General features: G+C 45.8%; 1 protein-coding gene across 2 annotated transcripts in view; it reads right to left on the bottom strand.

The window, feature by feature from the left end:
• The window catches only part of HIPK2 (homeodomain interacting protein kinase 2), a 127,400-nt gene that overhangs the window by 20,635 nt on the left and 92,801 nt on the right, over positions 1 to 13,964 (bottom strand). The window contains exons 4-9 of one of the 2 annotated variants that reach the window (XM_030961069.1): positions 12,497 to 12,616; positions 11,727 to 11,813; positions 9,849 to 10,033; positions 5,985 to 6,147; positions 3,226 to 3,445; positions 1,602 to 1,723 (exon numbers count right to left, since the gene is read on the bottom strand). In XM_030961069.1, coding sequence (XP_030816929.1) covers positions 1,602 to 1,723; positions 3,226 to 3,445; positions 5,985 to 6,147; positions 9,849 to 10,033; positions 11,727 to 11,813; positions 12,497 to 12,616 — 897 coding nt within the window. The remainder of the gene's footprint in view (positions 1 to 1,601; positions 1,724 to 3,225; positions 3,446 to 5,984; positions 6,148 to 9,848; positions 10,034 to 11,726; positions 11,814 to 12,496; positions 12,617 to 13,964) is intronic. The other variant, XM_030961070.1, reaches the window with a different exon arrangement.

The raw sequence follows: 13,964 nt of genomic DNA, 5'->3' as shown, positions 1-13,964 counted from the left end.
AAACAGCCAGAATTTCCCTTTGGGACAGTGAATGAAATGTCAGTAGAAAGTATGAAATGGGATGCCCATTAAACAGGTGTTCACGTGGCACAGAAATTGGTGACCTGTGGGCAGGAGGGTGCTCAGGAGGAGCTTTACTACCAAACATTCCTCACTTGCATAGAACCCAGCAAAGCCACCACGAGAAGAAAGAAGGAGCAGGAGGTACTGAGATCTTTCAGGATCCTGCTGTCTTTGAGATGTTTCAGATCCAGCCCTCACCCTTTCAAGCCCCAAAGGTCAGCACACCACAGAAGGCATGGCAGAATGGAGGGGGCATGTAAAGCTAGCTCTGTGGCCTCCTTCACTCACTGCCTTCTTGCACAAGCAAGAGGTGCCAGCCACTGAGCCTGCACAGACTGCTCCCTGCTTTGCCATGGCTTTTGTCTCCCTGCCTCTTAGGCTCTTCTTTCCCACCAAACAAGGGAGGTGGCCCATGTCAGTTGTTACAACAGGCTGCAGCAGAGATTGGTTTGATGTTTCAGACAGCCCTCTGACAAAGGCTCTGCTATTGGGAAGGGGCAGGGCTGATGGAAATCGCACAGGCTGCAAGTTGCATTTTGATCTGTCTTTACCAGATAAGTGTGACTGGCAGCTGGCAAAGGAAGGCAAGAGCACTAACAGTCTTACCCCAGCAGTGCAACACACAGGAATAAACCCTGAAGTCTGCTGGTTCCTGACTGCATATGAATGTGCTGGCATGGCAGATCAAACAAGCCTGAGACAGAGATGTGCCTTTGTAACTAGCTGGTCATCTTTTCCAGCTTGCACAACTTAGTTTTAAGTATGCTAGGTGGTTTTTTTTTTCCCTAGCTGGTATCAGCAGAGGTACCACGGTGCCAGCTCAAAAACAGTTGAGGCACATTCACTGAAGCCTGCAGAAGGAGGAATGAACTGCTCCTCTGGTTTGAGAAGCTGGGGTAACCCCTTGAGGATGTGCATGTAATCAGTAATACCATTCCTGTTTGGGGTTTTTTTAGGAGGAACCATGCTTTTCCTGTGAGAACATTTTAGAGAATTGTACCAATAAGAACTGTTGACAAGGAGAGCTCCTTGAGTGTGGGGCCCTTGCCTCTGCCTCCTACATCTCTCTCATACCTCACGAGCAGGGGTCCCCAGAAAACAGAATGGTGAAAACTTAAAGCATGAAATGTATTTATCAGCAGCATGCAATTCACCAGTGGCTGGTGCAAACTGGTGCACCTGGCTGCAAACTACCCCTAAGATTTCGAGTTCAGGAGGATGCAGGATGTTATTATAGGTTCCTTCTCAGCAGAGGCCTGACACTGCTTTCCCTGAGGCTCTCCCACTGATTTCAGTAGAAAAGCAGAAAGAAAAAGGGTTTTTCCAGTGGCTTTTGCAACTCTGACACAGTCTTTGAGCTGAACAATAGGCTGGGGGAGATTTTGACATTTCAGAGAAAGCTGCAGACCCATATACAGCTGCCCAAGTCTCCAAACTGCACCACAGAAGGCCCTTAGAGAAAGCTTCTCTCCTCAGCCTCCAAGAGCCAAACAACACAGTAAATACCTGCTGAGCTCAGTGCCTTTTGCATTCCTTACCTGTGCGAGGAGTCCTGGCTGGATCTGAAGAGGCTGGGCCCCAGGAGCCTGGGTGACAATGGGGACGGCGTTCTCCATCCGCACCGAGTACCCGGCGTGCTTCGAAGGGGACGCTTGTAACCCTGTTCCAGCAGCACACAAGGGACAGCATGAGCCACCAGCAGCACTGCCAGCAACAGGGGCTGGCTCTCAGAGGAGCCTCAAGGCACTCCCTGATGTCCACTTAAATGGCAATGTTCAGTTCCTCTGAATAATCAGGTATCAGAGTGCCACCTGTTCCACCCCAGCCCAAAGATGTCCATCAAATGTTCACAAAAATGATATGGGTATAAGGGTGCAGAAAAGACACTTCCAAAGGCAGTAAGGGATTAGCTGAGTTTGTATTTTAGGGTACCTCAAGCACATGGGAAATAGTGCAATACAACGTGCAACAGGCAAAAAAAAAAGGGGGGAGTGAATGGCTTCTCTTCCACATATTCTCTAGTTTAACAACAAGAAACAGTCTGTATCAGCCAAAACCCCTTGTTATATGAGAATGCTCTTTACATCCAAGTGGGATGGGAATCCAGAACTCCATACTCCCTCAGCCTTGATGGGGACAGATGATTTTCTCTAGCACAGTTTCTTGGGACTCATATTTGAAAGGCCCTAGCATACCCCAAACTCCAATCACTGCTGGCTGAGCCCCACATTAACCTGAGCTGGAGGAAGCTTCCCTCTCCAGCACCTCAGTGCATGGCACAGCCTGTGCTGCCTCCTCTACTTTGGAGCCTTCTCAAAGTAGCAAGCTGAGGATGGTCTCTTACATCCTCCACTTCTGAAGTCAAACCCTTGAGATGCATTTTAACTACGCTGAAGAGGTCTAGCTAAACTTCTCTAGTTCAAAAGAGCTTTGATAATCTTGCAGAACATTTAACAAGTGCCTGGAGACTAATGCACAGACAGGCTTGTAGATATGAAGAGCAGAAGTTGCACCAGCTGAACTGAGGTCTATTTAGACCACTTCCTACAGACACTTGGCAAGTTTTCCCAAATTGCAACAGCATGTAAAGTTAACAGAAGGACAAGTGGTTAAAACTGAGCATCTCCCAAGTTGTCTGACAATAGTTCCTACCACTAGTATACACAGGCAGAGCTGCTTGCAGCAGGACTGGAGCTGAGGGAATTGTCCTCATAAATGGTCATGGAAGCTGTTATGGGGGAGAACTCTCAAATCCACCAGCACCACACTGCCTGCTGCATTACCCTCCCGAGTTCCCCTTTTAGCAGTGGAGTCACTGAGAAGTGACAGTATGACCCATTACATACATATGTACTGATTTACTGGTATTGTGTGGGAAAGCTTTCAAGTTTACCAAAGTACGGCAGAAGAGCCTTAAACTTTATGCAGGGCAAAGAATGACAAGTACCACACATTCCCCCCAGCCCCTTCTCAGTATCAGCTGCCTCCAACTCAGGATGTTAGAGGTGCCTGCAAGATCCTCTGCCAACGCTGAAACAACCTCTCTGCTCTGATTTACTGGTCCAGCTCTTTTTCCTGCCACATGAGCTGCACTGAGGAAACTCATTTCCAACAAGAGCTGGACGAAGGAGCAGGCCAAGGCCTGGTGAGGCTGTCCCTTACCTTGGAAGCCTGGAGGGCAGACGATGAGGGCTTGCTGTAAGGGGTCTGGCCGGGCACAGATCTGCGCTGTTCCCGTCTGCAGGGGCATGCTCCGCTGGGCCACCGCAGCCATGGACGCCGCTGAGGGCTGGTAGAGTGCAGATTGGTAATTTAGTATGGAGACCTCGGGGTTGGCTAAGGAAATAGTGGCACTGGAGGAGGTGGGAGCCAGGTTGGTGGTCTAAAGGAATGACGGGAATTAAAACAAACAAACAAAAAAAAACAAACAAAAAATGAGGGAGATGGGTAGGCTGGAAGAAGCAAAATCCAAAAAAAGTAATAAAGTAAAGTAGTGTAAGATAAAATAAAAACCAAACCAAAACAGCAAACAAGGGGTAGAACAGGACACTGAGGAGTAAAGAGACAAGGGCAGTGCTGGGGGAAGGATCACAATCTGCCCAAGTGTGCCACTGCCGTACCATGCCATGGGACCTCCAGCCATACTGCCCAGAGACCCAGCACATCCCCTACAGCAGAGCTGCAGCCCCATCTCTCACCCAACTGCCTCTGATTTGCAGCAGGAGGAAGATGGGCTCAGAAAATGTTGCTATCCACGAATCACACTGTTCACTTGTCATGTACCTAGCTCCAGAAGCTACTCACATTTCTTAGGTAAAATAGACTCAGCAACTCCATGCCCTGTGAAATCTCATCCTGAGAGGGAAAATCCATTCTGGCCTTTCCCCTTAGATACCTTGTATCTAAGATGGCACATGCCCCTTGAATTATGTTTGGAATTTGAAGTAATCAGAAGGCAGAACAGGAGGTAATGCTAATACTCGCAAAGTCCAAACTTCATTTGAATCGTCTTTAAAATCTCTTAGAGCAGAAACTCCATTTGGGGACGTTTCAAAGCCAAGAAAATCAGTCCAGAGTTCTGCAAAAGTCTAGAAATCTGAAGACATTTTTTTTTCTTTTTTTATTTGGACTGAGTCTAACAGTTGCAGGCAACTAACCAGCTCTGCCACTGCTCCAAATTGATGTTCTTAGCATGCATGCCTAGGGAGCCAGACACTACCACACTCCCAGACCAGAGCACATCCTTCCCCTTTGTAAAACATGCCAGCAACACTGCTGGAGATAGGTCAGACAGCACTTTCTTATGGTGAATGTATGAACCCAGGAGGAGGCTTTGATCAAGGTGCAGGAGAGAGCAGACTAAGCATTTTGCACTGCACTGGTTTCCACTGGACCTGTACTGCACTGCCACAGCCATAAAGGATGTGACAACAAGTTATTTCCTCCTCCTCCTCTTCTCTCAGGGCAGGGGCTGTGCAGTGCAATCTGCTGTCCTGTGCAACACACTGAGCAGCAACCACAGCAGCTCCCAAACTTGGAATCTCAGAAGCCATAACTGGAAGGAGGCAATCCCCAGATATTTTGCGGAGGTAGGAAACAAAAGAAAGCCAAGACAAGTGGTATGTTGAAGAGAATTGTGAAAGGCTTAGACCTTGTTCAAATTAAAACACCCTTCCTGGAAATATTTCTGCCAATTCTAGGAACATTGGGCATACTGGTTCTGCTCAGCACACACACCCCTTAGGAGAATTCAGAAATGACCATGGATCTCCTCAGCCAACAGCTGATCTTAGTATCAAGTGAAATGAGAGAAAATGAAAGCAAGTCTGCCTTTCCTACAAGTAACTGTGGTACAAGCAGTGTCTCTGCCCTGCAGTTGGGGCCTAGGAGAGCACATAGCATGCATTTCTTTAGTCAGCATCTCAGAAACAGCCTAGAAAAGGAACTGGTGTTTGTAACTAGTATCTTCGCACACCAAGTCATGACCTACCTCTGTCTGTGCCTGCCTGAATCGTTTCAAAAGACCTTCTGTGATCACACGTATCAAGACCTGAGTCAAGAAGTCTGGTTTTCTCACTGACACAGGAGCATCCTGCACATCTACACAGACTCCTTTAGCTCCCTTCCTTTCCAAACACCATTTCCATAATGCCACCTGCAATCTCTAGAGTGAATCTTGAGCAGCATGTTCCCAAAAGGCTTCAAAGCAGCAGCTACTTCATGAGCTTCAGTCTCCTAGAGTGCTCTCCCTGGAGTTTCCCTTCACTGTGATACAGTACCACAGCAAACAACCTAGCCACATAAAATCTGTTAATGCAGCACCCCCAACACTGGGGCAAATAAGACTAATACAAAGCATGATTATAAAGCCAGAGCCCACCAAACTGGAGTGCAATGTGTTCACAGTGGGGGCACATGAACATGGTCCCCACATCAACTGCGGCCCCTGGAGTAAAAGCAATGAGAGATAAGAATGCATATTATCACTAAACTCTTCTTTCCTGTTGATCAGTTACAGTGCTGTGTCTGTTACAGAGGGTTTTAATTCATTTTACTTCAATGCCAATTTGAAGACGAGCTGTAAGATCACAAATACTTCTGCCTGACCCAGGGACTGAAGTACTGCTCGCTGCATTAAGGGACTAATGAGCTTTTCCCCATAGCAACCTCCCAAGTAAGCAGGATTTATCACCCCAACAACAACATAAACAACGAGGGCAACATTTCACCGTCACACAAAATGTCACAAGATTACTGCTTGCCTGAAGAAAAGAGAATGAGGACAAGAGCAGAGGAAGGAGAGTAGAAAGGCACCATCTCTTGGCAGGCATGTTAAATGGGATGTTACTTTGCTTTTCATCTTCTAGGCCCTCCTGACATAAATGTTTCAAGCACTGGCTGCTTGTGATTGATGTCCTCACCTGGTTGTGCACTGTGTTGAGCTGGTTGTTAAAAGTCATGGTCAGGTTGGTCGATGTACTTGGGGCCACGTGGGTGATGAATGGTGTCTTGCTCTGGTTCACCGTGTCGTACATATTCACCCGCCGCTTGCAAATCTCCATGTTCTGGAAGCAGGACTTGACACTGCGCGGGGAAAGGGGGGCAAGGAAGGCACAGAAAAATCAACCAAGCGACTCACACAGGTTACAGTTCATCACAGTGGCCCTGCAATAGGTCTCCACGGCAGGCTTAGCACTTTCTAGGCTCTTAAAGCCCTTTGCTATTTTATGCAGGTCTCTCTCAACCGGTGAGAGTCAGAGCAACACTGCACTGAAGAAGGCCAAGATGAGAGCAGCTGCCCTGGGACTCTGGGGTGCTCCCACGGGTCTCTGCACTGCAATACAGGCGACAAAAGTAAGCAAACTGGTTGCTCTTTAGGGGACAGGGCAAGAAATACATAGTGGCTATATTAAAAGACTGAAAGAGACTGAGTGCTAGAAAGAAAGAAACTTTTTTTTCCCATGATGATGGAGCCTGAGAGGAAAAGAAAACTCATGCTTTTTGCTTCAGTGTAAGCATAAAGATAGTTTTACGTGCCTTTTGCAAGGAAGAATTGTACTGTTCTTGATCACTGAGATGCCCTAAAAAAGTCATCCTTGTTCCTTTTAAATAGGTGTTCACCAAGAGCTGAGTCCAGCTAAGCAGCTAAAACATTGCCCCTGTCTGGCTAAACGCCTGTGCAGATGCTTATCTTGCAGCATGACATCTCCTCTTGCAGTCAATGGGACAATTAATATCAAAAAGTTATTCCAAAGCAAATTCCTCAATGCCCTGAGGGAATCTGGTTCTGAGGTTATCTCACACTGAGAACTGGATCTCTGGGGGAATGATTACAGCTTCTTCCTCTACACTGACTTTCCCTTAAATGTTATTGATATAGCAATGGAAATTTTGAGAAGTATCCTATTTTGTGCCCCAGTAAAGGAGATTAAATGCTCTCTACACTGCTAGAGCACAGCAGGCATCTGGTAGATTATTAAACTGTCCATATTTCATTAATTAGAATACCAAAGCATACAGAGGTTAAGAACCAGCAACACAGTCAACCTGGGCAACACTGTATTTTTTAGTACAATCTCACTTTTGATATCTGAAAACCAATACAGGTTTTCCACAATTCTTCCACTATAACTGTTTTTACAAATGTGACCTCAGAGTCTGAAACACAACCTCAGAAAGTATAAAGGCATTCATTTTATTTCCATTATCCCAACATGAGGAAAGAGGAATTCCAAGCAGTGAAAATCAGCTGTATGCTGACTGTTTTGTAACGAGCTGAACTGCTGGAGGTAGGGGGTATATCCTCACATCACTTTTAAGAAACAGTGTCCCTTCAAAAGGAACAACCTTAAATGATCCCTAAGGTTGATGAAGAGGACCTAGATTTTTTTATCCCTGTCTTGTCTCTTACTCAAATGGTCACCTCTCTTATCCTACAAGTAATATCTTGGTAACTGGATCTGGGCCATAAACAACCTGCAGACAAGCCAGGCTCAGGACACTGTGCACAGCTGCCCATTATGTGCATTCACTTCCAGAACCATACCTGTTGGTCACAGAATATCCAACAAAATCAAACACTCATCAAATAAATACAGAAGGCTATTGGATCACTTCTTTTCAGTCAAGTGTGAATATGATTCTCCCTCCACAAAGAAGAAAGCCCTGGAAGGAGTATGGGTTCTGTACATGCTGAATAGTGTATGTCACCAAATGGTTTAATCTAACAAGACGTAAGCTCTACAAATTCAACAGCAAGTTCTCTGGCTTTACTTTAAAAAAAGGTGGGAGAAAAAACCAGCAGGGACAAAGCAAAACAGACAAAGTCTGAGGAGAACTCAGCAATTTAAGAGCCAGGAAGTTAAATATGTGAAATGGGAAGCTAGGCTCCCTTTGCTGTCTGCTTGTAAGAAAGCAGAACAGCCCCTCTTGCACTGCTTGAACTTGCAGCCTCTCTGAAACGTGCCACAGCAGAGATTCCTTCCAGAAGCTACAGCTCCCATATATTCTCACTTTTTCTGCTGCCCAATTTATTTCCAAGAGTGATTATAGCTCCCTGCATCTTTCAAGGCTTTGAAGTTTCTATTCTCCAAAGCACAAGTAATCACAGACAAAAGCTCCATCCACTTGCCATGCTGGTTACAGCTTATTGCTCCCTTTGCCAGTCACTGTTTCCAGCGTGGAGGGGCTTGTGGGGTTACACACCCAGCTGGCACACACTTGGTATTCAGAGACGTGATGCTGAATTCTTTATTTGGCTAAAATTCTCACTGCTGTTGGCCCCAATGATATTTTCAATCTTTCTGGGGCTTTGCCTGAGCCACAAGTGAGCACTTCAAAAATGAAGATGTGGTTATAGACTGTTGCGTTAGTGGAAAGCTTTCTGACGGCAATGCATTAGCTCACGAATCTCTCCTATCTTACACAATCAGCTGTTGCACAGTCAGAAGGACTGTTGCAAATTAAAAGACTTTTGTCTATGATGCTCACTCAGTATTTTTGCTGGCATATTTTATTAATGAATTTTTTTTATATGAAACTTTACTTCTTTCCTGTTTAGCACAATCATGTCCCATCCTGTTTTCATTTATCACTTGCTATCTATTTATAGGTAACAATGCTCAAAGATGGCTGTGCAGGCTAAGTCTGGGTCTACACAGATCGTGCACCCACTACCTTCTGGTAAGCAGATGCTCTTATCTTGTGATAAATGTAACAAAAAGGCAGCTACAACTCCTTCAAAGAGGGAAAGCTACCTTAAACAAACTCAAAATACTGCAGCCACCCATACAGGCAGGGGAGCTGACACAGTTACCTGCTGCTCTGCAACTCTTCAAGCAGCCCCCTTTAATTTTGCACCTGAGCTCCTGACAGCCTTTAAAACACTCATGCAAATAGCACCCAATGAAAGTACAGCACTGTGCCAATAATTGTTCTCCTGTCAAGGGGAAGGGACAGCCTGTGAAAGCACCTGGATCTGCTAAGTGCTGTAAAGCAGGACGTTCAAAGCCAAGTGTCCTGAATGCTTTGTAAAACTCCCACTATGTGTCTGCCTTCTCCACTTACACCTGAGAAGCCTGTCCCTGAGTGAACTGGACATGGGCAGTGGGCTGAGGACAGGTATCCTGCATTTCAGGCTGCTGTGCTCTGTGGTGCAGCCTTAGGAGAAGTGCAGTCAGGCTTGAAGATGTGACTTCTCATCTCCATCAGTGGAGCCCGTCCTCATTCTACACGTGTCAGATGAGGTCAGAATGTGGTATTTAAGGTGACACAGGCGGACAACAACCAAGCTGAAATTTGAACTCCTCATCCTGGTGCTTATCCCTGTAAAACAGCCTGCTGCAGATCAGCTCTTCCCTTAGAAAGCAAACAGCCCCAAGCTGACTCCTGGCACGATGGGAAGGTTCTGGGAGGAAGGGTCGGCTCCCCACTGCAGATAAGGTTGATTACTCCAGTAACAATCAGGACTATATTACTTTGAAATAGACTGATACTTTCAGCACTAATTGCATAATTTCTCCTGCATTTTAATGCAAAAATATGTAATTACTGAATATTTACATAATTAATGTAGCACACACTGCAGCGTTTTAAATGCCAAGCACCTACAACACAATTCTTGCAACCTTGAGTTGGCAATCATCTTTTTCTTCTAAGCAGGAAAAGATTAAAACTTAGGGATTAAACACCTTAACAAAACCCCTCAGATACATTTGGTCTCCACCACAACCAGCTCTCCTTTTCACCCCTCCATTCAAAACCCGAGAGGAACAAAAGCCACATACTGTGTGCTGTGAGGGAAGTCGAGCAAGTGTGTCATGGTGACAAAAGGGTGGCTCAGAGTTTCAATGGGGGTTATCCTCTTATCCGCGTCTATCGTCAGCATCTTCTTCAGCAGATCTATGAACTCCCGCCGGTCTGCCTTCTCCACCAACATGTCGCTGCCCTCCAAATCCGTTGTCATGTTCACCTGAAGGAGAAGGGACAGCAGTGAGTGCGGAAGGGGAAGAGCAGATGGTCAGGTCTCCAGCAAAATGTGTTCACTCCTCCTTGGAGCACACACCCTGAGAGCCTCCCTGTCCAAAGGAGCGCCTGCTGAAGAGCCACGCTGTTGGGAAAGATGAAACAAGAAAGCCTTATAAATTTGATTGTCTGGCAAAAGATTTTGAGAATATGGAAACTATAAGTGAGATTGAAATGAAAGCAAGCTCTGAGATACCTTAGTTACTGAACAGCTGGAAAACAATGGTGTGGCTGGACTGAAGGTAATCCCCTTTTGATGAAACAAGACTCTCTGCTTGCAGACAGGTCCAAGGGTCAGAGCAGACCCTACTAGCTTTGCAGAAGGGGTCCAAAGAGGAGTTTTTAGGGTTTAAAATGTAACATACTATGGTAATGTGATTCTTATAGGCTGTATGTAAATGCTATAGGATTTGTATATTGTACTAGATTAGTTAGTGAAAATCAGAATATTCAACACAGAAGATCTATTGTATTGTAACAGGAACTTCGTGCTCTTACCACTTTTACTCTCTTATGCTTTTGCTCTCTTGCCCCTCTTACGCTGTTTCCCTCTAACTCTCTCTCCCCCTCTCCTCTCTCGGGCCTGCTCTGAGCTGTGGCTGGCAGCTCCAAGCAGGGCCCTGGCACCCAGGCCCTCTGCAATAAACAGCAAGTTCCATGACCTGGCTGCAGAGATCTCTCGTCTCCGTCCGTCCTACCCCTCGATGCTCCTACACCACGCCAGGCTCCGTGGTGGCCACTCATCTGGCTGGTGCATGTCACAGCTCCAGACAGACTCCTAAGGGTTCAGCTCGCCTGGGTCAGTGGCTAATGAAACACTTAGTCACCCTCCACTGAGGATGAACAGCTTCCATCCATGTGGTAGCAGGCAAGCTCTGATAATCACAGTATTTATCATATACTGTGCCATCACATACTTATCTATGTGTCCTATGAGCAAAAAAATATATATAAACCACATTAAAATTGTCAGTAGGTTTATGAGAAAAAGACTTGTTATATTATTTCATTAATTGTCCAGTCTCCTCAGATTCCAGTCCTCCCTTCCTGCATGCTTACACATTTTACTTGCTACGATGTCTAGACCTTGCTCGCACAAACTCCAGTTTGGTGCTAGTGTTGGGCCAGTTTAGCACACTGGTTTGTCATTACAAACTCCTGTCACAGGGGTGGTTATGCTGGGATTTGCTCTCACAACGACATGGAACTGACACAGGGAATTAGTACCTCCCATTTGTCCCCCTGCCAGCCACGTTTTACAGCAAGCATACTCTTCTGTGGCCATGGTGAATATTTCCACTGTCACCCTTTAACAAATTGAAATATTAAAGCACAGAGAAAGCAAGTGATTTGCCAGTGGTCATAAAGAAGAGCACTGGAGAGACAAAAAAAATGCAGGATTTCAGCACTCAGATGTGCCTTAGCCACTTTCCAAGGCTTGCTTTACTACAACACACATACCCCTGTGTGCAGTCACTCCTACAAAGCAGCACGTAACAGCGCATTTGGTAGGCATAATCCTGGTATTTTTCAAGAGCTGGCCCCAAAATAGGATACACAGAGAACTTCCATAATTCCTTTTGTTAGTGTTGCTGGAAAGCATGTGAACAGTCTTGCTGGTTACTCACCAATGCTCTTACCTGTGCCATATCATCCAAACAGTTGAAAATATACTTTCTTGCCTCCTTTGACTTAATCCCCGTCTCTGCCTCATGATCATCTGGCGTCTGCTCAAAACAGGACACAGGCATTGACCAACACTGCCCTGCAACCAGCTGCACATTATGTGCCACTTCCCACCTCATCCTGTCCTCATCAGGGACCATCATGCCTCTCTTGCCTGACCAGACACCATTTACACCATCTCCACCATGGTTATGGGACATCTTTTATGTCACAAGTTGATTTATCTCTTCTGTTTCACTTCTGAGGGTCCTCCCAACTATGGTGGGTCTCTTACATCCACCCTGGGGTTGAGGTACAGCATCCCATCCCAGCCAGATGCCCACTGGCCTCTCTCCTTGGGGACAGCATGCAGCCAAACCCACTGGCACAGGACACTCAGGGCTCACCTGCTTTCCAGGAGGTTTTGACTGTAGAATTAAAATGCTTGCCATTTTTCCCCCCCACAATGAGTTAGATATCAGAGCAAAGTCTGCCCACTACACACCAAATCATTGACTACTTGGAGATTTCCAGGTCAACTCTGGACTTAAATTTCCTACAATGTCAAACAGGTGTATTATAGGCTCCAAATTTTGGGGATGCCAGTTTTACCTTGGGCAGTACCCACTCCTCTGTGCATGCTGCACTGCAAAAAGCAGAAACTTAGGCTCTGAGGTGACCTGAGTGTCCCCTCACTTCCAACCAACAACTGCAAGGTAAAAGAAGCAAGGGAATGTCTACCTACCTTCAGCCTCCACAAGGGATACGGTGAGTCTGTATCCCTGTTGAAAAACCTCGTTGTCTTTGTCCCTGCACTTAACAAGTACTCTGCTGGTAAGCCCTGCGTCTGTGAGATGTAGCGAATCTGCAAGAGAAGGACGAGAGGTCACCGTTCATCCTGTGGAGATCTCTGGGAGTCTTCCTTGAAGGAGCTCAGGAGGCATTTTGAACCAACAGAACAGACAAAAAAAGATGTAGCAATGTAGAGAAACTTCACCCTAAAAAACTCAGTGCAAGGAATGAGAGGAAGAGTATTTCTGAATGGAATTCCCTCCATTTATCACATACATCACTGAAAACTCACCCTTAGAGTGCACTCCCACAAGGCCTAAGGATGAAAAGAGGAAAGTTCCTAAATTTTTAAAGTTCAAAGAGAAGGACCCACACAGTGATTTCAATGGGATGTCTCAACACTCTGCACCCTCTCCTCTCCAGGAAGTCATTTCAGCAATTTGATATTTGCTCTCTAACTTCTGCCATTTTTCTCCCACCTGAGCACACAGCCTGTCTTAGGAGCAGCCTGAAGTTCCAAGCAGAGGATTATGAAGCGACTGCCTTTGAACTAAGGTGAAATATACGCTCAAACCAACTGACACCCTCATGGTATGGAAAGTACTTGTCTCTACTGACTACATGATGTTATTTGGGTTGCATCCACAAGCATGACCTCATTGGCACCCACACAGCTAAAAGATACTCTATTTCTTTTTCCAGGATCTCTGGAAAAAACTTTTATTTATTTATAAAGGAGAAAGAGTCTGTGATTACACAATTAAAGACCAATGTCACACATGCCTGAGGTGCCACACAAAACCTTAACTTTGACATCTCCTGTCTTCTGCATGGCTTCATTCTGCAAAAATTGCTGCAAACTCTGCAAAACTACTAAAACCAGTCACCTGCTCTTGAAAACGCTAGGGAAGAATAGAAAGGGTTTTTGAGAGAAGAAACAGAGAAGGATAAAACCATTAAATACATAAAAGCACAAAAAGCAGCCGTGCTTTCAATCACTTCCAAGCACTCAGGCCCTGGTTCACTGTGCATGGCTTGCTCAGCTCTGTAGCTCCTCGGGTCCATCAGAGCTCACACACCTCAGAGGCACCTGGATCCTGCCAATCCCAGCCAGGATCAGCCTCTACCCCTTCCCCAGCTCCCCAGGAGCCTGGTCACACTTTACCAGAGGAAGCTTTGTGCTGGGCAGTTAAGCTGGCCAGTAAGGTATGGTGATTTCTTTTCCAGCTGTGTGTTTTATGGCTTTTGGGGGGCAACAGGGAAGAGAAAGAAATCTACTTTTCATGCTTGGTATGTGATTTTCGAATGCTTGTAAGTTTCTCAGCTACATTTGATTTCCTTTAGAGTCACTAATAGCCCTGCTCTTTGCTGCAAGTTATTTCCCCTGCCAAATTTTACCTTTAGAGCTCTGATTAAAAAAA

Source organism: Camarhynchus parvulus, chromosome 1A (assembly GCF_901933205.1).
Source record: "Camarhynchus parvulus chromosome 1A, STF_HiC, whole genome shotgun sequence".
In the NCBI taxonomy this organism is placed as follows: domain Eukaryota; kingdom Metazoa; phylum Chordata; class Aves; order Passeriformes; family Thraupidae; genus Camarhynchus; species Camarhynchus parvulus.
The sequence above is the reverse complement of the archived record's forward strand: the minus strand, read 5'-3'. Positions and strand labels throughout refer to the sequence as shown.